The sequence below is a fragment of the Tenrec ecaudatus genome, chromosome 3 (assembly GCF_050624435.1).
Source record: "Tenrec ecaudatus isolate mTenEca1 chromosome 3, mTenEca1.hap1, whole genome shotgun sequence".
Classification (NCBI taxonomy): Eukaryota; Metazoa; Chordata; class Mammalia; order Afrosoricida; family Tenrecidae; genus Tenrec; species Tenrec ecaudatus.
This window is the reverse complement of record NC_134532.1, coordinates 122,114,376-122,138,265: the sequence shown is the minus strand read 5'-3', so window position 1 is coordinate 122,138,265 and position 23,890 is coordinate 122,114,376. Positions and strand designations below refer to the sequence as shown.

General features: G+C 42.0%; 1 protein-coding gene across 1 annotated transcript in view; it reads left to right on the top strand.

The window, feature by feature from the left end:
• DAPP1 (dual adaptor of phosphotyrosine and 3-phosphoinositides 1) overlaps positions 1-22,185 on the top strand; it is a 78,226-nt gene extending 56,041 nt beyond the window's left edge. Inside the window, exons 5-9 of the mRNA XM_075543541.1 lie at positions 14,947-14,994; positions 16,712-16,774; positions 18,251-18,336; positions 20,763-20,850; positions 22,117-22,185. Coding sequence (XP_075399656.1) covers positions 14,947-14,994; positions 16,712-16,774; positions 18,251-18,336; positions 20,763-20,850; positions 22,117-22,185 — 354 coding nt within the window. The remainder of the gene's footprint in view (positions 1-14,946; positions 14,995-16,711; positions 16,775-18,250; positions 18,337-20,762; positions 20,851-22,116) is intronic.
• The last annotated feature ends 1,705 nt before the right edge of the window (positions 22,186-23,890 follow it).

The window sequence follows — 23,890 nt, the reverse complement described above, 5'->3', positions numbered from 1 at the left end:
TCTACAAGACAGGCCCTATAGACTTGGATTGCTCTTATCTTCAGATAACCTCCAGGCACAAACCCTAGCCAGATGCAGGAATGATTCCTCTTAAATAGCAGCTCCTTTGTGGGGGTAATTGGAGGGACTGTTCAGTCATGGGAATGTGTATTAAGACTTATTGATAGCTCATAGTTGTAAGGCTCTTCCCGCAGCGGAGTGAGCTTTCCAGACCCGCAATTATGAGCTATAGACCCATTGGAAAATCCATGTCACTATTCTGACACAGGAGCCCCTGTGCCCCACTTTCTGTCTGTCTGTCTTATTTCCCACAATCACAAAGTTGTTCCTGAAGACCCATTCGAGGGTTTGGGGCCCCTGTCCCCCCACAACAGCCCTGGTGGCATCATGGTTATGCTTTAGGCTGCTAACTGAGGTCAGCAGTTCGAAACCACCAGCTGCCCCAAGAGATAAAGACAGGGCTTCCTACTCCAGTAAAGCAGTAAAATCTCTGAAACTCACAGGCACAGGTCTACCCTGCCCTCCAGGGCATTGACTCGATGGCAGAGAGAAAAAAACTCCTCACCAGGGTTTCCCCCTGCCAGCCACTGGCTGCATTCAACTACCATCCCTTCAGTTAGCCGCCCAGCGTTTATCCATGGTGCCAGCAAGTTGCCTTCATGGTGGCACACTACCTGCACATGCGGCTGCCTTCTCCACCGGTCTGAAACTTCCTGAGGACAGGGCCGTAGCTTGTCTTTGGAGCTTGGTAGCCTAGTTCTTGGAGTGCCTGTCTTCGTTCCTACGCTTCCTCGCTGCCATCGAGCTGATTCTGACCCATAGTAAGCCTCCAGGGGAGGTAGACCAGCCCCCGTGGGTTCCCCCAGACTGCGGCTCTTCACAGGAGGAGAAAGCCCCGTCTTTCTTCCACGGAGCAGCTAGCTGTTTCAAACTGTTGACCTCCCGGATAGCAGCCCGACTCACAGCCACCAGGCTACCAGGGTCCCTTCTGTTATTATGCTGCATCTTCTTAAACATGAAAGTCCTGGAAATTGGTGGCAAAAGAGAGTTTGGTCTTGTTAGAGTTGGGGGAGGAAGGTACCGGGTCTCAGAGAAATGGCGGAGACAGGGAAGATAGAGTCCAAAGTCAAAAGAGGCCAGAGAACAAATGGAGACCCACCGCCAGTGGATCCTTGGTTCCTGTCAACCAGTCACCCCAGAATTTTCCTCCTTTTCCATCTTTTCATCACCACCAAGCACTTTCGCACCTCTCTCAGTTGGCCTTTCTGTCTGATATCACTTTCTCTTTGTGTTACGAGTGTAACACTAACAGTCTCCACTTAAGGTCACCCAAACCTGCGCCACTCTCTGTGTCGGCACCCATGCCGCGGGACACCGCTGAGGGAGTCTGGTTACTTGAAAGATATGGACATTGTCAAGTGAGGCCAGGAGCGTTTCGCAAGGTTCAACTTATGAGGTTTAAAATGGTCCTCTGTACCAAGACAACTGTATGCATCCTGGTTTTAAAATGTTCTTTCTCTTAGGAAATGACAGTGAAGGTAAGCATTCGCTTTTTAACAAAGTGTGCAGTTTTAAAGGCTGCCCTTTGCACTGATAGGCCTCTTTTACAATGGTAAGGTGGCCCTTCTCTTAGAAAATGATGATGGTGGTAGCTGGTAGCTTATACATTTTATTATGTGTTTGACAAAATAAATCATTAACAATGTGACAGCTCTCCAAGCTTTGAAGTTCCCGACGAGCTGTTCTATTCAGTGCAGAAGTCTCTCTCCTCTCACCCCAGAACAGGGAGCCTTGGCTCCTCTGTTACAGGGTGGGGAGTCCTCGGGGGTGCTTTTAGTTACCGGTAATCTTCCTGAAACAAATGAAGACCCCTGTGGCCTTATGATAGTTTCTGTCTTTCTCATAGCCCTTCCTTCTGAGGAACAGAGGACGCCTAGTGGGTAGTTAGTGGCTAACGCACAGCTAGAAGCTCATGAAGTTCATTGTACACGAGTAAACCAAGCTCACAGCCCTCAAGCCATCAGAGCATCACTGACGCGCAGCCACGCTGTAGGACAGGGTAGAACAGCCCCTATGGATTTCCGAGACGGTAACTCTTTGTGGGAGTAAAAGGCCTCATCTTTCTCCCATGGCGTGGTTTCAAACTACTAGCCTTGGGGTTAGCAGCCCAACAAATAGCCCACTGTGCCACCAGGGCTCCTTTGTGCAGGAGTAGAGACTACGAAGGCATTCTAGTTGGTCCGGAAAAGTCTTGTTAGACCACTCTAAGGAAGCAGAGACAGCTAAACCAGCATGGCCTGGGGAACTGCTGCGATCCAGTCAGGGAACTAAAACCTGTTTATAGAAAAAAGAACCTCTTGCTAGAAGTGAAAGTGAAAACAGATGCCTTATTGCCCACAAACGGTGTCCATGCTTGTGTAAACTGGTTAAGTCCCTTTTGCCAACTGTGTGCTGGTAAATCACATTGTGAATAACATAGCGTTGAGTTCCTGAGATCGGTGTAAATTTAATTTATTCATTTTTAACTGACTTTTCCTAAGCATCTACCATACATCAGGGCTGTTTTAAGCATTGGGAGTTTGGCAGTGAGTTAGGCCAAGGTCCTGCCCTCCTTGAACTTACATGTGGGGATTGCACACAATCATCAGAGCAAGATGGTAGTGCCCAGTGGTGAGCAGCACGGAAAAAACAGTAGGGGAAGAGAGGGCAGTAGGGGTGGGGGTGTCTCTAAGGAGGTGATATTTAGCAGAGACCTCATTGAAGGAAGGAGTAACTCATTTTTGGAAACTTGGAGTAGAGCATTCCAGCCACAGGGAGCGGTACAAAATCCTGGGGTGGTGACTAAACGACAGTGCTTCAGAAACTGGTGAGAAGATCAGCATGCAGACCATGGGGTAAGAAGGAGGGGTTCAGTAGGAGATGAGATGCTTGAGGGAATGAGGGACTACCTCATGGACTGCGATAAAGCTCTTAAAGGAACGGGTGTGTGGACCCTTGTGAATGTCTTGGTTGTCACCATGTGTGCGGTGATAGTCCTAGCTTTCATGGGAATCAAGAAAAGTGAAAAGTCTGAGATTTTTCCCTTTTGCAAATTGGGTGTTGATAAAGACACAGCCATCTGGGGCAAAGATGCAGACTCACGGCAATAGTAGCAGCCAGAATATCAGTATCTGACTTAGTTCTCTGTGAAGGCTTCTCAACCCAACAGGGTAACATGAAGATAGTACACACATGCACACACACAATGGGTGTCCGCAAAAGAAGGTAACTCTGATTTTAGAGCACCTAAATAGCTTATAGTGGATGTGTTAGGCCAGGGTGAATAGAGAAATAAATCCAGGGACACTTATGTATGTGTAAGACAGAGCTTTATATCACAGAGTAATTGCATATTGAGAAAACATTCCAGACCAGCCCAGATCAAGTCTGTAAGTCTGATATTAGCCCATATGTCTAAGACTAGTCTATAAATTCCTCTTCAGACTCACATAAACACATACAAAGAAGCTGAATGCAGAAAGATAAGAGGCTGGTGGGTGGAAAGTCTTGTGGATCCAGTGGCGGTGGAAGCCTCTCAGCACTGGCGCAGGTCTCCACATCTCCAGCTCCAGGTTTCTAGCTGCCAACAGCATGGCTCCATGTGTCTTGTCAACAGGAGTGTGAAGCAGAGAGAGAGTGTGTGTGAGAGAGTGGCCTGCCTCTTCTGATGGCAGAATCAAGAGAGGACGTTCCCAGAATCCTCATAAGAAGCCCATGCCCACAAGTAGGCATCATCAGGCTGTAAATTGATTGACAGGCTAGGCTCCACCCCATAGTTACTTATCAAGTTGACACGAAATTATCTAACTACCGCAGTGGACAGTAAGCATGTCTGCCTTTTTCTGCAGAGGAAGACATTGTTTCTAATTTTGAAGGCTGTTTGCTGTAAGTGTAGAAGCATCCTTTCACGTTGCTCTGAAACAGAACTGGAAGTTCTTGCTTGTAGGGGGTGCAGAAATGTGAAAAACTCACAAAGAATTGTTTTTGCAGCAATGAGCAGTGGCTGTGAGGCTAACGTCATTCAACTGACTGCTGTGGAATTGCTTCTGACTCGTAGGATATGGTGGTGCTGCCCTGTGGGTTTCTGACACGATAAACTCTTTGAGGAACTAGACAGCCTCATTGTTCTCGCTTGGAACAAATTGCGGTTTCCAAATAGACTGCATAGCAGGCCCTAGATGCTGTAGGAAAATGTGTAATATTCTGGCAAACCTGTAATGGACATGGTTTCATTCTGTTTTTGTTTGTTCATAGTAGGGTGTATCTCAGAGGTGTTATGTCATTGGGGTCACCCTCTTGAAGTTGTGTTATATGTTTTTAGGTAAGTGAAACCCAGGATTAATAAACCTATAGTGACAGCAAGTAGAATAAGGGTTTGGGGGGTGGGGTAGGAGTATGGGTGGTTGGAGGATAATAGGGAGACAATGTCAAGGAGCCCAGGAAGAAAAAGTATGTTTGGAAACTGATTGTGTAAGCAATTGTACAATTCTGCTTGACATGATTGAACTATGAAATGACATGTGTACTAACTTGCAAGTAATAATAAATTTTGGAGAAAAACATAGATCCAAGAATGGGTTTGGGGCTCATATTAAATCCTAGCTCCAACTTAAGAACAACTACCGTATATACTCGAATATAAGCCGACCCAAGTATAAGCTGAGGTACCTAATTATTACCTGGGAAACCAGAAAAATTGATTGACTCGAGTATAAGCCTAGGGTGGAAATGCAGAAGCTATTGGTGAGTTTCAATAATCAAAACAAATGAGTATAAAATTACTAAAAATTGAGACATCATTGGGGTAATGTATTTAAATATTTATTTTAAATTAAAAAAACACAAATAAAAGGACAAGTCATTTAACATTAGTAAACCAGCATAGTAAGTGGAAAATCGGTTCAACAAAAACAATAAGGTATCAACAATGATACCTTAAAAGTACTATTATTCCCTGAGCTTAATCAGCAACCAAGCTAAAATGTAAAGAGTTAAAATCCTTCAAAACCTCATCATCATCTGTATCCCAATACAGAGCTTCAGCTGGTGGGAGGTCATCATAGATGCTGTCTTCACTGAGATCACCATCATCACCATCACTGCTGTCAGTTTCATACAACGTGCAGTCTTCACTGCCATCCATAACATTACTAACACAACATTTCTGGAAGGCACGTTGCACCATGTCTTCTGGAATGTCTTCCCATGCATCTCGAATCCACTTTGCTATTAACTCTATGTCAGGCTTCATGAGATTTCCTCCTTTAGTTAGTCAGGCTTGACCAGATGACATCCATTCATGCCACATCCTTCGCACACGGTCTTTAAAAGGCTTATTCAAAGATACATCCAGAGGCTGCAGTACAGATGTAAGCCCACCTGGAATAAAAGCTAAAGTAACTTTATTAAATTTTGCCAATTTTTTTTATGTTATCCGATAGGTAGGCTCTGAACATATCCCAAACAAGTAACGATGGCTTTTTCTTTAAGGCTGCTCCTGGTTGTCGGTTCCAAATTTCTTCCAGCCATTTTTTTGTTCTGTCTTCATCCATCCAGCCTTTAACATGTGCATGCACAGTAATTCTTGGTGGGAAATTGATCTTTTTAGGTAAGGTTTTTCTTTTAAAAATAATGACAGGACGCAGCTTAGTTCCATTAGCCAAACATGATAGAACATCGGTAAAGTGTTTTTGTTTTGTTTTTTCCATTTCCTGTGGTTTTGAGAAAAATGTTTTTTTCTCCTAAACTTGCCACAGTTCTGTTGCTTGGAAGATCAAAAGTCATGGCAGTTTCATCTATATTCCCAATAACTGCCAGGTCATAATTATAAATCCTTTGTTTTATAATAAATGACTGGAATGACATACAGTAATTTTTTCTTAAGGTCTTGTGGCAATTTCTGGGAAATCTTTGTTCTTTGTCTCAAATATAGGTCAAAAGTATTCATGAAGTGGGTACACCATCCTGCTGACGCAACAAATTTTTCAATGCCTGGTGTTTTATATTTGTCATCCTTAGCCATTTGTAGAGCACGTATGCGGATTCCCATGCATGTTATGCAGTAACCATTTTGACAACACTCCATAACCATTTATGCAATTCACTCTCGAGAGCCCCATAAAAAGACGTTAAATCACGACGAGTTTTTTTTAGCTTTTGGAATCTGTTCCAAGTCAGCCTTCATTTTCCGTCACTCCCTCACTTGCTTTTCGTCAACACAAAATCCCCTACTTGCAATACTTTTATTGCTCTCTTCTGCTCTTGACACGACTTTCATTTTGAAACCAGCCTCATATGATCGGCGTTTTTGTTTTGGTTCAAGAGTATCCATTTCTAATAGGATAAAAAAAACAAGACTTTGAAAAATAACTTTCATGGTAATGCACCCCCCCCCCCGCGACGTGTTAGCCGGGAGGAGGGGGGTGAGTCCTTGTGCGTGGGGGATGCAGGATGTGAATTAACACAGAGACCAGAGGGGAGAGACAGAGCACAGCCACAGACACATCCTTACCAGTTCAGCTGCTGGCGTAAGTGAATCACTACAGGTGCTTCTGCGAATTGGAGCTGTCCACATCATAGGGTGGCTCTGATTGGTTAGATGTGAGTAAACAAACATCAAACATTCAAAGCCCCGCAGTGTCAGCGGGGCTTTGAATGAACAGCAGAGAAAAGGCAATCACCTGCGAGATAATGGGCACTCATCCTGTTACTTCAAGGGGAGGGGGGGGGAGGTAGGGAGATGTTACACCTTGCTGGGATACCATTGACCGTGTATAAGTCGAATCCCAGTTTTTCAGCACATTTTTTGTGCTGGAAAACTCAGTTTATACACGAGTATATATGGTAGTTCCTACATCACAGCCCTGCTCAGTATTTGCCTTCAGGAAGGAAACACAGAAGCTAGGGGTGCTATTGCAAACTGTGGTGAGGAAATTAAATGGTGCCCAGTTATCCAATAAAATAGTGTCTGGGGTCTTAAAAGCTTGTCTCCAAGATTTCAACTAAATCCACATGGAAGAAGCACACAGTCATCAGTCACCAAAGGGTTGTAAATCATATAATCCAAAATTAAAGGAGGGACTAGTATCACAGCCTAAATTGGCAGAATCCAGTTTGCAAAAGGCTATGGATGGCAGTGGGAGTCCAAGATTCATTGGTGGGAACTACACAGGAAACTGGCCTCCGGTGAACGCCCTCTATCCACAATTGAGGGATGGGAGGAGAGTGGTTACTAAACAGAGGGCACTGGAGAGATGAGTACAGAAGATCAAATACATGAATCTGACTTGAATGGTTAAAACCTTGTCAGTTGATCCCTCTCTGATGCATGCTTGACCTGATTTAGTTTTCAACATTTTCTGTATTTTCATTTTGTTTTGCTTTTATTTGTTCATATCAGGAGGTCCTTCAGAGGTGTTATGTCATCGGAGACCACCCTCTTGAAGTTGTGTTATATATTTTTCTGTGTTTCGGTGTATACACTCCCAATTAATACTAATTTTTTAGAAAAGAAGAAACAGAACCACAACTTGAATAGATAGTGAAAAATTATCCTCCCCCCTTTTAATAAAACACTAAAGGCTTTGTCGGACAAAGTGAAGAATTTTATTTTTCCCCGAGCACTGAAGAGAAATTTCTAAAAGGTTTTGAGTCATGTAATCCAAGGGTTCAAAGAGGACCATCATTCGCACTGCTAAATGAAACCGGGGTAGAAACAGACTTGGAGGCAAGGAGACCAACTCAAAGGCATGGTGACAGTGCAGGTAAGAGGAGCATTCCGTTGCATGGTGGGGAGGAGAGAGAAGGGGCAGGCAAAAGAAAAATCAAGTCAAATTTAGGATGTGTTTTGAAAGTATTCGACACAAGGCTTACTCATACATTGAACATGGCATCTGACGGACAGATCAACAGAGTGAATAAAATAATCCTGTTCTGGCCTGAGATGGCCAAGGTTGCAGGAGGAGTGGCGTGAGAGATGGCCGAGAGGAGTCAGGTTGTGGACATGCTCTCGGCGAGGTGCTGATGAGGACTACGGGGAACAGTTCAATGAGTAATGAACCCCAGTGTCTGGTGCAGACACGTCCTTTCTAGCTTCCATTTCCTTAGTTTCCCTTCGGTGATGTTCGACATTTTCAACAACTGTTTCTAAAGTTTCTGTTTCCTTTACTTCTGCCAGAGGTTTCTCTCTTTATTCTGCTATCTCCTTGATACATCGTCTAGTTCCTCTTTTTGGTCACCTCACATGCATTTGCCTGTCTCTGGTAATCTGCCCTTGAATTTCTAATTTCATCTCACAGTTAACATTTTGGTGTCTGTCCTTCCAGACTCTTTCTGAACGATAAATGATTGACAGATGGACAGAAAGAAAATGGGTATAATCTATATTCTTTCTAAAACTTTCATTATGAATTGTGTATATCTCCCAGGTCTCTTATGTACTTTTTGAAACACCATTAAAAGTTCTTATTATTCCATTTTTGAATGCCATAGTTTATTTATTCAATCCTTTTTGATTTTACATGTTAGTCTTACTGAAATCATTTCAGAATTATAGAAAAGTTGCCAAAATAGTACACATTATTCTGTTTTGTCCTGAGGCAACTGAGAGAAAATTGCCTGCATGATGTCTTATCACCTCAAATACTGCAATGTACATTTCCTACAAACAAAACAAAAAATAATATACCAAACTCACTGCCATCAAGTATATTTGGCCTCATGTGGACCCCATAGGACAGAATTGCCCTTTGGGGGTTAAGACTGTCCATCTCTACAGGCGTAGTAGATAGCCTCAATTTTCTCCCTTGGAGAGGCAGGTGGGTTTGAAATACTGACCTTGCAGTTAGGAGTCCAATGTATAGCCAACTATGCTATCTACAAACAAGGGGTTCACATATGCAACCACCTGTGGTTGTTAGGTGCCGACTCACAGTGACCCTGTGCACCATGGAACGGAACGCGGCCCATTACTGCAGCCGCCCATCGTCCGTCTCACCAAAGCATGATGTCCTCTTCTTTGCCAAGTGCAATGTCCTCTTCCAGAGACCAGTCTCTCCTTGTTGACCGATCACATGCCCAAGTACATGACACAAAGGCTCCCCATCCTCACCTCTATGGAGACCCTGGTTCTACTTCTCCCAAAGTGGATTTAGTTTTTCTTCTGACAGTCGGTGCACTTTCAATAGCCTTTACCAACTCCATAATTCACCTATATATTTTTTCTTCTGTCTTCCTTATTCAATGTCCAGTTTTCATTTGAACACGAGGCGACTGCAAATACCAAGCCTTTGGTTACCTTAGTCCTCAAAGCGAAACTTAAAAGAAGAAGAGGTCTTGCGCAGTAGAGTTGCCCAGCCCCACGCATTTTTTGGCTTCTTGGCTGCTACTTCCATAAACACTGGTCGAGGTCCAGAGTAAAATGAAGTCCCTGACAACTTCAGCCTTTTCGACATTTATCATGATGCTGTTGATTGACCCTGCTTTGAGAATGTTTTCTTTACACTGAGTTGCAATCCCCACTACGGGCTGCAAACTTTGCTTTTCATCAATGTATAACCACAGGGTGTTTAAAACGAGGAAGTTGGCATTGATACAGTGTTGCTGTCACTGCCGTAGCTGTTAGGTGCTAGTGAGTGGACAATAGAATGAAGTGCTGCCCCGGCCTCGCGACTGTTACTCTGTTTGAACCCACAGTTCTTGCCACCGTGTCCAGCCTTGTGGTCTTTTCCCAGGGACTGGTCTCTCCTGATGAGACGTCGAAAGTCTGTGATCCTTCACGCTGTTCTTCTTCATCTTTTAAAAATCATTGGATTTGGGGGCTCATACAGCTCTTATCATGGGCTGTACTTCTTCCGGGAAAAATGCGTTTGTGCTCCTGGCTATCCCTATATCCAATTCACAGGTCTCATTGGTGTTCTGCCAGTTTCCTCAGTAAGGTTCTCGGAGTAAAAGGATCACAAATTACAGTGACCTGTTCTCTCTCTGACATCTTCACGGTGGGACACTTCCCCCGTCTTTGTTTGGTTTTGTAACTCGAACACTTCTGAAAAGTAAAAGGTCAGTCATTTTGTTTTCTTCCTCAATGTTGGCTGGTCTGCCATTACCTCACCATTAGATTGAGATGATGTGCTGTTGGTAGAAAAGCCACAGACGTCTGCTCTGCCCGTGCCTGCCTCCTCTCAGGGGACACAGCATTTCCATGTGTCCCATCGGAGTGTGTCAACTGTGACTACTAAGGTATCTGCCAGGGTTCCTTACTTTAAAATTACTTTGTTCCGTTGATTACTAATAAGTATTTTGGGGGGAGGTTATTGAGACAGTGTAAACATCCTGTTCCCCATTAAAATGTTACCCCCAGTTCTAACATCGATGAATGTTTCTTTGTAGTTTGAATCACCATTGACTGCTGCCACATGGCGATCCTTGGATTTGTCATTCCTTGTACATAGATAGATTTTATTCCACTCTATGGAAATGAAATTTATTCTCATTTATTCAATCATCAAATAAGGTTTATATATTCATATTCATAATTGTCATGTTCATTTACTAGTTTCTCAAATTCTCCCAGTTTTTCCCAGTGAAAGACTGTTAAAGGTAGCTTCTACGTCTGCAAAATATGGCCTCATTCTTTGAGCATTTTCTGACTGTCTATAACAGCAAGATGTCCCAGGCTGGTCTTGAATTTGCTTTGTGTCTGCCTCTACAATCAGCCATTTCTTCAGGAAGCCCCCTCCCCTGTTTGGACTTTTTTTTTCTTTTTCTGGAGCAGGGAGCTTTGGATACTAAGATCTCGGTGCTATGTGATTATTGTTATTGGGGTGTTATTCTCTCCGTCAATTCTGCTGGAACTAGAAAAACCACACGCGTGTGTATGTGTTGTCATTAGGTGCTGATAGTGAGTCCATTTCTGGTGCGTAGCACCCTCATGAGACAGAGTCGAGCTGCCCCGTCGGGATCTCTAGGCTGTGATCTCTTCAGAGGGGGCTCAACTGCTTAACTATTGAAGCACCAGGGCTCCTTGTGTATGTCCACAGACAGGAAGGTGAATTCCGTTATCTTCTCATTCTTGTTTTCCTTGAACTTTCTGAAGCCCTCCTCGTATCTAGCCATTGTAAATCCATGAGCTCACAATGACACCTCAGTTCTCAACCCAGTACCACAAGGAGCCGTCTCCTTCCCCCTTATTCATATCTGTAACTCCCTTCTCCTGTTAGTGAGGGATGTGCCTCTTACTGGTCTTAGTATTCTGACTCTTCTGATGACCAATTCAACGTAACTAATGTCCAGGGGCTACGCCACTATCCACCTCCTAGACTCCCTACTCACTTAACTTGGGGTTCACCATCCCATTCCGTGCCACTGCTGCCTCCTCCCTTCTCAGGGTCTGGAAGACCTAGGCGGTCCAAATGACCTGTCCAAACAGCCGCACACGATCCGTTCTACTGGCCATATCAAGGACAGCTAGAGGTCTAGATGACCCATCCCAGATGGCCTCACTCACGTTATCCATTCCAGAGACCATGTCCAAACAGCCTATTGACGAACACCGCCCCCCCCCCCCCCCGATAATGAGGTGCACAAGGTGTGGATTAGGAGACCAACCATTATGCTGGAATAAGAACCAATCAGGATGCAAGAATAAGGGCCAATGGCAAAGCAGGATGAGGACTGAGGCAAGCCAATGGGGGTCCCCTATAAAGTTCACTGTCTTACCGCCAGACATTGTAGAGTTAATCAAATCGTGAGGGGACCTGTTTCATGACGGGAGTGAATATTGCTTATTAAATCTTTGCCTAGCTTACTGTCTTGTCTCGCAGCCCTGTGTGTGTGGCTCTCTCCATTGTGGTGGCAAACCACTCTCTCCATTGGGGAAACTTACTAACTTTTCGCTGGTGAAGAAAAGCCTGGCGACATCAACTTCGGAAACAATATCATCCCTCATCACAGATCACAGATGTCTGCTCAGTCAACTCAACGCGGACACTTTGCACTGACAATCGCCTTCTCCTTTCTGGGAAGAGTCCTCCTTCCCTCTGCCCAGCCTCCCACCAAGCTGCCACAACTCTCTCTCTCCCTCCTTCCCTCCCTCCCTCTCTCTCTTTCTCTCTCTTCTCACTCCCCACACCAGGCTGCAGCCCTTGTATCCACTCACACCTATGCCTACCTTCCTTCATGAGGCTTTCTGGGTTGTTTGTATTGTTTATTACGGTAGGCAAGCCAGCCAGTCAGCAAGATAGCAGGTACACAGGGAGACGGGAACAACAAGTGAACAAGCTTAGTCCTTGGTCCAAGATCAAGCATTTGGGGTGCTTCTGATGGGGGCTCTTGACAAACTCTTCTTACTGTTGTAGGCCATAGATTTTAAAGATAAAGTAAATCTGTTAGAGAATGATTTCTTTTCTCTGGGGATGTTTAAGGAAATTGATATTCTCAACGATTCTCTCTGTAGCCTTTTAATTATCTTTCAAGTTCATGAGAAAAATAATAGATTTATAGCCTATTATTTGCGGGGAGGTAGGGTAAAGAGTTCAATTCTTCATCCTAATTTCAATGAATAATCATATCAGAGTCTTCTATATAGCAATTGTTTTTTGTGTGTGTGGTTGTTGTTATGCTTATTTTTCTTTATAAATCATTTTATCGGGGGTTCTTAAAGCTCTGATAACAATCCATACATAAATTATATCAAGCACATTTGTATATATGTTGCCAACATCATTTTCAAACTCTACAAAAGTTTTGGTTCCTTAATTATTTTGTCTCTACAGACATTAACTTACAACAACCCACAATGTTTTCATTTTTGCCATTTCTATGATCTAGTGCCTAAATTCGATTCAGCGAATTCAGTTTCTTTAATGTCAAAGTAAATGACTGATTGTGTGATATCGATCCAGCGCTTTGAGTTCAGCAGTCACTAAATGGACACCGGAGAGGCTCACTGTTACTTTAATGCTGTGAAAGTGAACTGTTTGCAATGATTGATTATTAATACACCCCTGTCTCACCCCCGCTCCCTGCAGGGAGGACAAGAAGAGAAAAATGCGTGAAGGGAGGCAGTGGATGGTGTAAGCTATGAAAATAATAATAATTTATAATTTAACTAGGGTTCATGAGGGCGGGAGGGTGGGAAAGGAAGGGAAAAAATGAGGAGCTGATACCAAGGGCTCAAGTAGAAAGGAAATGTTTTGAAAAAATGATGGCAACATATGTACAAATATGCTTCACACATGGATGTATGGATTATTATCGGAGCTGTAAGAGCCCCAATAAAATGATTTTTTTAAAAAGAAAGTTAAAAAAGTTACTCTCACCTTCAGCAAGCGAAATTTAGTCATCTACATATCCCATATTGTTGACAAACTTTCCACCAGCCCTGATGCTGTGTTCTTCAAATACTTCTGTTTTGCGGATTATTTGCTCACATGCATGTTGAATAAATATGGTGAAAGGAAAAATAAATAGTTACTATTTCTATATTTAATAATTTTATTGTGGGCTCTTACCGCTTTTATGACATTTCATACATCAATTGTATCAAGCGTATTTGTACATATGTTGCCATCATCATTTGCTAAAAATTACTTTCTATTTGAGCCTTGACATCAGCTCCTCTTTTTTCCCTCCTTCCCCCCTCCAATCCTCGTCCACCCACATTTGTGTTGTTCATGCCCCTTGGGGGGGTGTTGACTATGCGGCGATCATAGCCACCATTTCTTGTTTTAACTCCTTATTTGCTGTGATAATTGTTGTTCCTCTTTTTGTTTGGTAGGAAGAGTTTACCTCAGGCCAAAAAAAGAAATCCTGTGGAAACTCCCATAAAAAGAAACTTGCTCTCGACTAACTCATTTCCCACTTTTTATTTGTTTTTTTTCTTGTTAATACCAGACATATTATGACATCATATTAGAACAAAAATACCCTACTAGGAATTCAATTTCTTCTTAAATATATGAAGGAAAATGTTAATCCTAGGGTCCTTGTCTTATGCAAATATCTATTCACTACCTCCCACCCCCCAGCACCACTATTCCTTATACTACATAGATGCTCACCAAGTGTGTGATATTGCCTTTACCCCTGAATGAATGATTCGGAGATTAAAAAGAAATGAATCATTTTCATTTCAGCCCCTTTGGACAAGTTAAGTGTAACTAAATCTGCATTTCTGGAAATTTGTTCCATGGAATATGAGTCTCAAGAGATTATCTGTGAAAAATAAATATTGGAAATTCAGTGCCTAAAGATCCCTGTTAACAATCCATAAAGCACGTTAGCATAATAAAGCCATGAAACCCAGAACTAAGAAATTCCTCCACTTTCCCTTTTCTGAGGAGCCTTGTTGACATAGTGGTTTTTCGATGAGCTGCTAATGGCGAAGTCATAGTTCAAAACGAATAGTCACTCCTGGGACAAAGATGAGTCTTTCTATTTCCGTACAGTTACTCCCGGAAACGCACAAGGACAGCTCTACCCTGTCCTCCGGGGTCCCTATGAGTCAGAATGGACTCGGTGGCAGTAAGAGTTCCTTTACCCAGAGTACATAGACCATCGAAGTGCATGCATGTGTGTCCTGGCATACAACAGTCCAAAGAACTGCCTTTCACAGAATACACTTTGGCCCAAACTATTTATTTTGCAAGTGATGTGGCTTTTGTCTTTTCAAATCACTATTGATGGTAGTTTAAGAGTGCTTTCTATAGTTCCCTTGTTGCCTGCTGCCCAGAACTGTGCAGATGATCCCATCTGCAATCTCTTGCTTTCCACATGGCTAGGTGGAGAATGCTCAGGGCCACTGATTGATTGCGTGAAGGCAAACTTGTTTTTCATGTTCACAAAGGATTCAAATAGATAAAGATAAAAATCACTTGTTGTCGGTTCACTCGATGCTTCTTTCTTTTTCAGCTGGGGACCAAAGAAGGCTACCTCACCAAACAAGGGGGCTTGGTCAAGGTAAGGAAGCGTGTAGCCAGGAGGAGAAGAATGCATCATGACACGGACGCTCTCATTTTGACAGTCTGTTTTCCCCTCAAGAAAGTTCCCAACTTGTTTTGTCTCAGTTAATAATCAAAAGGTTGATGGTTTGAACCTACCAGGTGCTCTGGGGGAGAAAGATGAGTTAGTTAGTCTGTTTCTGCAAAAATCAGAGGCTGCGGCGGGCCGGGACATTAGGAGTCAGAATCCACTGCAATACAGTGGGTTCAGTTATTTGCTCCTGTGTGTGGTTTTTGAAATTAATATTTACCTGCTTGATGGAGAGTTAATTCATCCAAATAATGGGAAATGACTTGAACATTCTTTGGTAAAACCTTTCTTGATAATTGCCTACAGTTTATACTCAAGAAAACACACGTTTTGTGGAATAATTGAAGATGTAGCAAGTTAATTTTAGAACATTTGTTTTTTATAAAAATATGTCAAGTTCTATAAATTGTTTGTCTAAAAGTACAGTAAAAAGGTCACTGTGTCTTAACGGAAGTATTTGATAAAGTCCCACAGCAAACTCAACTTAGGACTTTCCCATCCAGGGCATCCAGCTGTCTACCATTTATATCATTGTACCTTTAATGTTACTCATTTCATTTCCACGTGGTAAAATGCCCGTTGAATGTGGTTATTTCTACCTATCGTAAGAGTCGGTACGCATCCTCTCCCACAGGGACCACCATGCTGGAGTTTTCAGCATAAATATTTAGCCATTTGTGTCCTTTCTGTACTGCATACTTCTTGACGGCAAACGTTATCCATATGCATAGAATATTTATCTTTTAAACTCCTTTGTTATTTCCTTAAACTGGGACGATTGCTGCCTAGAATAAGAGTAACCCATTGCTGTCAGGTCGATTCTGAGTCATGGCCATGGCTTTGGAATAGAGAGAGCTGAGCTCCATTTGGTTTCCAGTGCCTGTGACCTTTCAGAAGTAGATCAGCAGGCTGTGCTTCTGAGGGTGCCTGTGGGTGGGCTCAACCTCCCAACTTTCTGGGAGCAGCCGCGTGTGTTTTGGATTCTGGGAACACACAAAAAGAAAACAATGGATCTGGAACGATTGCCACAAATGCCCTCAAATCCTTAAGTAAGATTTAAAAGATCACGTGGTCTGAGGACCCGGAACTGCAACCTTGTTATTAACAAAATTAAAAGTAACAGTAATTGCCACTGTGATGTGAGAAATCACTAAAGTACAATGAACTTCCAAAGATCATATGTAGTGAGTAATCAAAAAGAGCTATATCTATTCATCGTAGAGAGTTAATAAGATGAAAATTCTACTTGCTATAATTGACCTTGAATATTTATGTAGGCTATTTTATTTTCTTTAAAAAATATTTTAAATGACTTAATCATAAAATTAATGAATAAAATTATTCAAATTTTTATAGATATTCTGAAAATTTTTCCCCAAGCATGACACTTACTGCAATAATCTTCAGGGTTATTGTTTGAGCTAAGGACTAATACAATAAATAAATAGTGTATTTTACTTTAAGCAATAAATATTATTTACTAGTCTTTTAAATGAACAAAATATCCTTTGTACTTTAAAAAATCAAATGAATGAATTAAAGACTAGTATACTGAGGAAAGAAAATTGTCTAGTTCAAACATTGCTTTCCTCTTCAATGTCCCTGCCTTTTAATTAGAAGTTTGCTTTGTTATTTTTTTCCTCAGACGTGGAAAACAAGATGGTTCACTTTGCACAGAAATGAACTGAAGTATTTCAAAGACCAAATGGTGAGAAGCATTGTAACACATTTTCCCATGATATATATCAGCTCTCTAGAAGAAAGGAACATTATTTTTTAAAATCTCTGAACATCTTTTATTCCATCCCCGACCCCAAAAAGGATTTATTAGAATTTTGAATCCCTGATTCTTCACGTGAGCAGAGCTCTTTTGCAGCGGTGCAATGGGTATTACAGAAATTGCTCTCTTGGACTAGCTATGCTGTGCTTTCCAGCAAAGTATAATTCTGTTTTAGAGAATGAACTCATTCTCTTGCTGCAATTTATTGCTTTATTTTGAAACCATTTTCCTGTTTATTAAAACTCCATTCACTTGCTGGCATGTGTGGCTAACTGGATAACTGTCTACGTGGTCATGAGATCAGAAGACCTGGATGATGCCTGGCTACAATTACAGGAAAATTGGATCAAGGATTCTGTCAGGAAGAATCCCAATCAAAGCTGGGGAAATGCAGGACAGAATGTCACATTCTGATGGCACCTAAACTGGAGCCAGGGAAGATGAAAGAGCCCCTGAAATGATTGTCCTAAAATAGTCTTCAAACCTTCAATCAAAAGCATCCTGAAGTCCTCTTAAAACCTAGCAATAATTTCATTTAACTAATAAAGAATGCGTGCCTTCATTGTACTCTTTTAAAATCACATTCACAGCAGATTAGAGAGGCCATATTAGCTAGAGAATGCAGAGAGCAGGCAGTTTAGGTTGACGAGGAGGAGCTATAAAGATGGTGTGAGGATGGTCGTATGCTTCAGATGTGAGCAATGCCCATCCTTGCACGCCTAGACACTGTCGATTTGGCATCTCTTTGCCATGCATATCCCCAACGGCAACAAAAATTAAGTATGTTTTAAATATCCATTCCCCATGTCCAGTTCATTAAGAATAAAATTCTCTCTCTTCTTTCACTATCTACACAAAACTGAGCAAGTAGAAATTTAAGAAGATGGAAGACCAATCTGATTCCCATTCATGTGTTAAAATCCATCACCATCAAATATAAATTGTTAAATACTATCTCTTCTTATGACCCAGTGTTGTGAAAAGTTACCCCCCCCAAAAAAAGAAAAAGAAATCACTGTCCCTGAATTTATGCTGGCCCATAACAACCCCATAGAACAGAGTAGAATGACTCCTATGGGTGTAGGAGGCTGTGAATCCTTCCAGGAGCAGACTGCCTCATTGTTCTCCCACTGAGAAGCTAGTGGGTTTGAACAATTGACCTTGAAGTCAATAGCCCAATGCATAAACCAGTACATCATCAGGAATTCTTCTGTTAAATTCAAACCAGGTATATGACTTCCTTTTATATGGCTTCTCTATTTTTAGTCCTTTTAATGAAATTAAAATTCACAGTTGCCCACCGTAGGAGAATTGTTAGGGGAATCATTATGAGCAGAATTGTGTGTGTTTGTGCATTTTATGCTAACACAGTTTTGTTGCCTTTTGTTTGCTTTTAAAATAAAGTCACCAGAACCAATTCGGATCCTGGATTTAACAGAATGTTCAGCTGTACAGTTTGATTACTCACAAGAAAGAGTAAACTGCTTTTGGTAAGTTGTTCTGTAATTGAAATATTCAATCGCTTATTTTAACTATCAAACCACTGCCATTGAGTTGATTTTGGCCCTTAGGGGCCTATGAAACAGAAAATTGTATGTTTTTATACAGTATAAATGTTTCTGAAGAGTAGAATATCAGCTGTAGAAGTATAATGTGAGAGGGCTTGTAAAAGTTTCTTGAAAAATTCCATGATCTGTCAATTCCATTTTCTACAAACTTTTTGAAGTCCTTTCATATTACCAATGCTAAGAAAATTTCCATAAAAGTTCGACATGATCTAGCAGGGGTAAAATTTTCACATATGTGCTAGTCTGGGTAGACTAGAGAAAGAAATTCATAAACATGCATATGTATATAAGAAAGAATTTTGTATACAAGAGCAACCGAATATTGAGAAAATGCCCCATCCCAGGCCAGCTCAAGTCCATAAGTCTGATATTAACCCATATGTCTGACATCAATCTATGAAGTCCTCTTCAGACTCACAAAACACAAGCAATGATGGTGAATGCAGGAAGATCACAGGCCAGAGGGTTGGAAGTCTTGTGGATCCAGTGGCATTGTAAGCATCTCAGTGCTGGCAAGGGATCTCTATGTGACTTCTCTGGCTCGAGAGGCTCTGGTTGCATCAGGGTAGTTCCATGTGGCTTCTCCAGCTCAGGGCACTAGGGTGGTTCCATGTGTCTTGTCAGCTGGAATGTCTCCCAGGGAGGGAACATCAAGCGAGTCTCCCGCCTCCAGGAAGGAAAATACAGCAGTTCCCAAAATTCTCAGGAGAAGGCCATGCCCACACAGAGGTCTCATTGACTAGCTCTAGATTGACAGGCTAGACACCACCCCTATACCCTTAATCCTCAAATTGACACTAGATTATGTAACTACAACAATATAACAAGAAATCTGGAGGCAGGCAGCTACCCCGACAAGGTCGGGTTCAACATCTGTACCTTATTTGGACCTTTTCCTCATACTTGCTGCTCAACATCCAAGACAGCTACTCCAACTTCTGGCTTCATTTATGCGTATAAGAAAGAGAAAGTGAGGGCATGGCCAAGTTTTTTCTTCCTTCGTCTTCTTTTCTTTTTAATCAAGAAGGCAAAAAGGTTTCCAGAAACTTCCCTATTAGGTTTCCCTTTATATCACATTGCCTGAGAGCCCCATGCACATCCCTAGCAACTGGACAGGCCCAAAAATAGAACTAGAATGAGGATGATTGGCGTCAAGTAATTAGGCTTATTGCATGTGGATTCTGTCAAGAAGCAAGGAAAACCCTACCTGTGTGAGTAGCTGATTTCTAGACACAGGCACAAGGAATGCCAAGCAACGGTTCTAGGACCCCATATGATGTAAGGTCATCCCTCTTCTCACAACACTCTTGGACTTCTAAGCCCTACTCAACCTCACAATGGGAACTGAACTTTGTATACATGAGCTTAACTCTTGCCTATTTAGTAATTATTGATACAAACAAAATTTGCCACTTAAGTTTTTGGAGCTAGAAACCCCTTCTGAATTTTAATTCATGGTGGTTTTTTTTTTAAGACTTTGATGTTTCCGTTGTCAACTGGAAAGACAGGAATTATGGGCAAGGCATTAACTATGATTGCCCTTTTAATTCAAATGATTTTGAATATATATCCAACAATGCAACCCAAATACTATCGAGTTGATTCTGGCTCATAGCAACGTACAAGACTGAGTAAACTGTTCCATAGGGATTCCTTGACTAAAATCTTTCCATGAGCAGACAGCCTCATTGTTCTCTCACAGAGCTGATGGAGGATTTGAACCACTGACTGTTTGGTTAACAACTGACCCCTTTAACCACTACACCACCATGGATCATTATCTTATGGCCAGTGGTGGTCAAAATGGATAGCTGAAGAGCTTTATTGTCTCCTTTTCCTGTCCTAACTGGCTGAAAATTCTCACAACCACTGAAGGTCAGCATTGTCTCTGTTGAAGTGATCTAACACAAACTACAATTTGTCTCGCCAGCTCCTTAAATCCTAGCGCAGGTACATGGAGTCATCTGCGCGATCAGCTGAGTAAGCACACGAATGGTGTAGTCAGCCAAAAACTAGGACAAAAAAAAGCTCTAAAGGGTTTGGAGGGTGCTGACATGCTTCCTCCCCGCCTCCCCGCTTCTTGGAAGAACCAATAATGAATAAAAATCTGCCTTGTGTTTTGCGTTTATAATTCCCTCAGCATTTCTGCAGTTTACTGGCAGGGATGGCTTCATATATAGCAGTTCATCAGGTTTCTTGACTGGGCCCTTTAGAGCCCTCTCTCCCACCCCCCGCCCTGCTGACCCCCCTCTCATTTGGAATACTCTAGAATCTAGACAATGTTCAACTAACTCATATAGGCAGCCAACCATCTGGAGTATCTTACATTGCTTCTTTTGTTTTATCAGCTTAGTGTTTCCGTTCAGGACATTTTATCTCTGTGCAAAGACAGGAGTAGAAGCAGATGAGTGGATCAAGATATTGCGCTGGAAACTGGTAAGTTATGACATCTACCAGATGCCCATGTTGCTCTTAGTTACCTTTGAGTCAATTCTGATTCATAGAGACCCAGAATTAACATGTTAATAATTTTAAACATGTTTCTGATGAAAGAATCCTGCTCTCCTTAGTGACCAATGGGGTGTCTGCATGTTGCCTTGTGGGTAAATAGTCTGTTCATTCTTCTGGGGCAAGAGGACAGATGGGGACTGAAGTAAGAAAGGATGGGCTGTGGACATTAGCCCAGTGCCCCAACATCAAGTAGTCTTCCGTTTGTGTGTTCCAGCTAATACAAGTTTGCTTGCAGACGAACATTAGGAACCAGTAGAAAACTGACTTATCTCTATGGTTAAATAGCTGCCTGCCTCTGAAATAGCTAGAAAAGAAAGCTTGGCCAGAGAAACTTTGCTTAGTTTCCAGTGTAAGCATTACTTTGTATAGGTCAAGGACAAAGTGTCGTTTATTTTCTCTTCTGTTTATATACTCCCCAGGGGGAAGAGAGAGTGCTTATAAAGATCAGCCAGCCGCTTACTTTTTTTGTTGTTGTTGTACATGTTTGCTAGCTAGTGGGTTACTAGCCAAGAACTTGATTTTAAAGCTTATTTGAATTTCCTTTAATACCATCAGGAAATGCTTGGTGTTGTCAAGGGTTAAGCAATGTTCTCCTAATTATTTTTTCAAACGAAATTATCTGCTTTATATAAGTGCTCTATCAAAACTTGGGATCTTGACAAATACTCCTTTTTAGATACTGGGATATTTGCTTTGGCTATAAATTCAAAGACATATACACTTATTTTGCGATTATTCCAATGTGCTTGATATTCAATGAGGAAATATTTGGCCAGATGAAATCGTAGTTTAAAGATGAATCATTTTATTTATTCTTCCAATTGTACAATTACTTATGCAGTGATACATAATCTTTGTGGAAAAATTAAAGATTTCTCAAATGCTTGTCATTTTTGACATCACCCCTATAAATGCAAATTTAGAAGCCAAGTGTAATGATTCTCTAATTAGAGTTCTGGGGCATCTTTCCATATCAAAACTGTAGCAAGAGCTTCATGTTAAGTTATTGGGAAGTATTATATTTTAGATTGTAACTCTGAGGTCAGTTCTTAATCTGATAAAAATAAAGAAAATTAGATTAATGTGGTGGGGGGCCATGATACTTAATTTATAATTGCATGGTTTCTTTACTAATCAGCATGACTTATTCGATAGTTGCTAAAAGCCACTCGTGTGTCTGCTTTGTTACAGTCACAAATAAGAAAACAGCTGGGCCAAGTGGATGGCACAATCCGATCTCGGTCCTTCATCTTTCATTAGCTCTTCCCTGATAGGGGATGCTCTGCTCCAGGTGCCGGGGTATGCTCGCTGACGCAGGGATCGGTAGCAGACTTGAGAAGAAAGCAGACTAAGGAATTTTCTTTAAAACAAACAAAAAACCCATCAAGCAGATGCTGATTGGGACCTTTCAGAAGATGCTGCATTTGCTGGTGCGTGGCAAACTGCTGCCCTTCCAAGACGTTGCCTCCTCCCTGAGGGGAGCGATCGTCGTTCTGGGAGAACAAATGAACGCATCCTCGCTTCCAGACCCGGTCACGGTTAGAACATGGAAGATGTCCCATGCTGTCTGGAGCCCCTCTCAGTGTTGTGGCCAATTCAGCTGACCTCAAGGTTGCACTATCGACACGAAGAGACTTGGACTTAGGTGGTGTCTGCAGAGAATATCCAGAGATAGTGAAAAAATCAAAGATTTGAGGTGAGGGCAGGCACCTTGGGGCTGTGCTTTGCCTTTGGATTCTTTTGGCAAAAACAAAGACAGCTGTCACCAACGAGAACGTGTTTGCCGGCCTTACTTTCTCTTTTTAAAATGGCTCAGAAATCTAGTGGGCCTGTTCACTTCTAATGATTAGCCCGTGGAAACTAAGGATTCGGTGGGAAATTGTGTTGAAAATAAAGATAAATGAAGGTACACTTCTAAAGCCTCCTTTTCAGTCATGTTGGAGGAATGTTTTCTAGAGTGCGAATTGAAGAGAAGGTAATGAAGTAGCAGGTCACTTGTAACTTAATATTAATAGTAATGTTCTTAGCTGTCCTTGAGTTGGTCCCTGCACAATGGAGCTACATGCTGTCTGCTCCTTAGCCATCTCTTGGATTGGTTGCAGGACGGGCAACGGTGGCCCATTGGGTTTTCACTGGATGCTTTCTGAAAGTAGATTCCCAGGCCTTTCTTCCTAGTCTCTCTTATCTGGAAACCCCACTGAAACCTGCTCAGCATCATAGCAACACACAAGCCTCCACTAACAGTTGATGATGGTGGCCCATAAGAGGCATTGACCAGGAATCAAACCTCGCCTACTGCAGGGAAGAATTCTTCCACTGATCCCAAACCACACCTGCCATCAACAGAGCACATGCAAGCTACTATGTTACCTTTGGCTGACATTTCTCTAAACAAGCTGAAAGCGACTTCTCAAGGAGAGTATGTTACACCCTGTCCTGCCCCCAAAGTAAAGTGTAGTGTTACCCCAAAAGATGTAGGAATGACCTGCCCTGAGATGATGAAGTGCCCTGCACGCTGCTCAGTGACTTCTGGCCTCAGTTGAAGGAGTCGCACTCACTAGCATGTATAAGAATGTGTGACACAGTACTTTCCAAATTAGATTGATGCAGGGGAAATAGATGCCAGTGTCCAGAGCTTACACTTCTTCCAGCTCCTCGATCCACAATGGAAATGGCTTATTCAAGACCTTTGAAGGGAGACAAAGTGGAGGAAGAACTTGAACATGAAAGAAGCTTGTGGTCTAATACTCAGATATAACACTGCTCGTTCAGTCCAAAGAGATGCCATGCTTCTGTAAGTGTTTTCAGTTATTTAGACATCTAGCACTTAGAAGTTACAGTTTTACATATTATAACAATGTTTTGTAAAAGTTTGCCTTGTTTGCATAAAGCAAAATATGGAGTTCAAAGCTATGGGGTCAAGTTGGAAAACCAAGAAGTTATAAATGAATCCTCCCTGAGACAA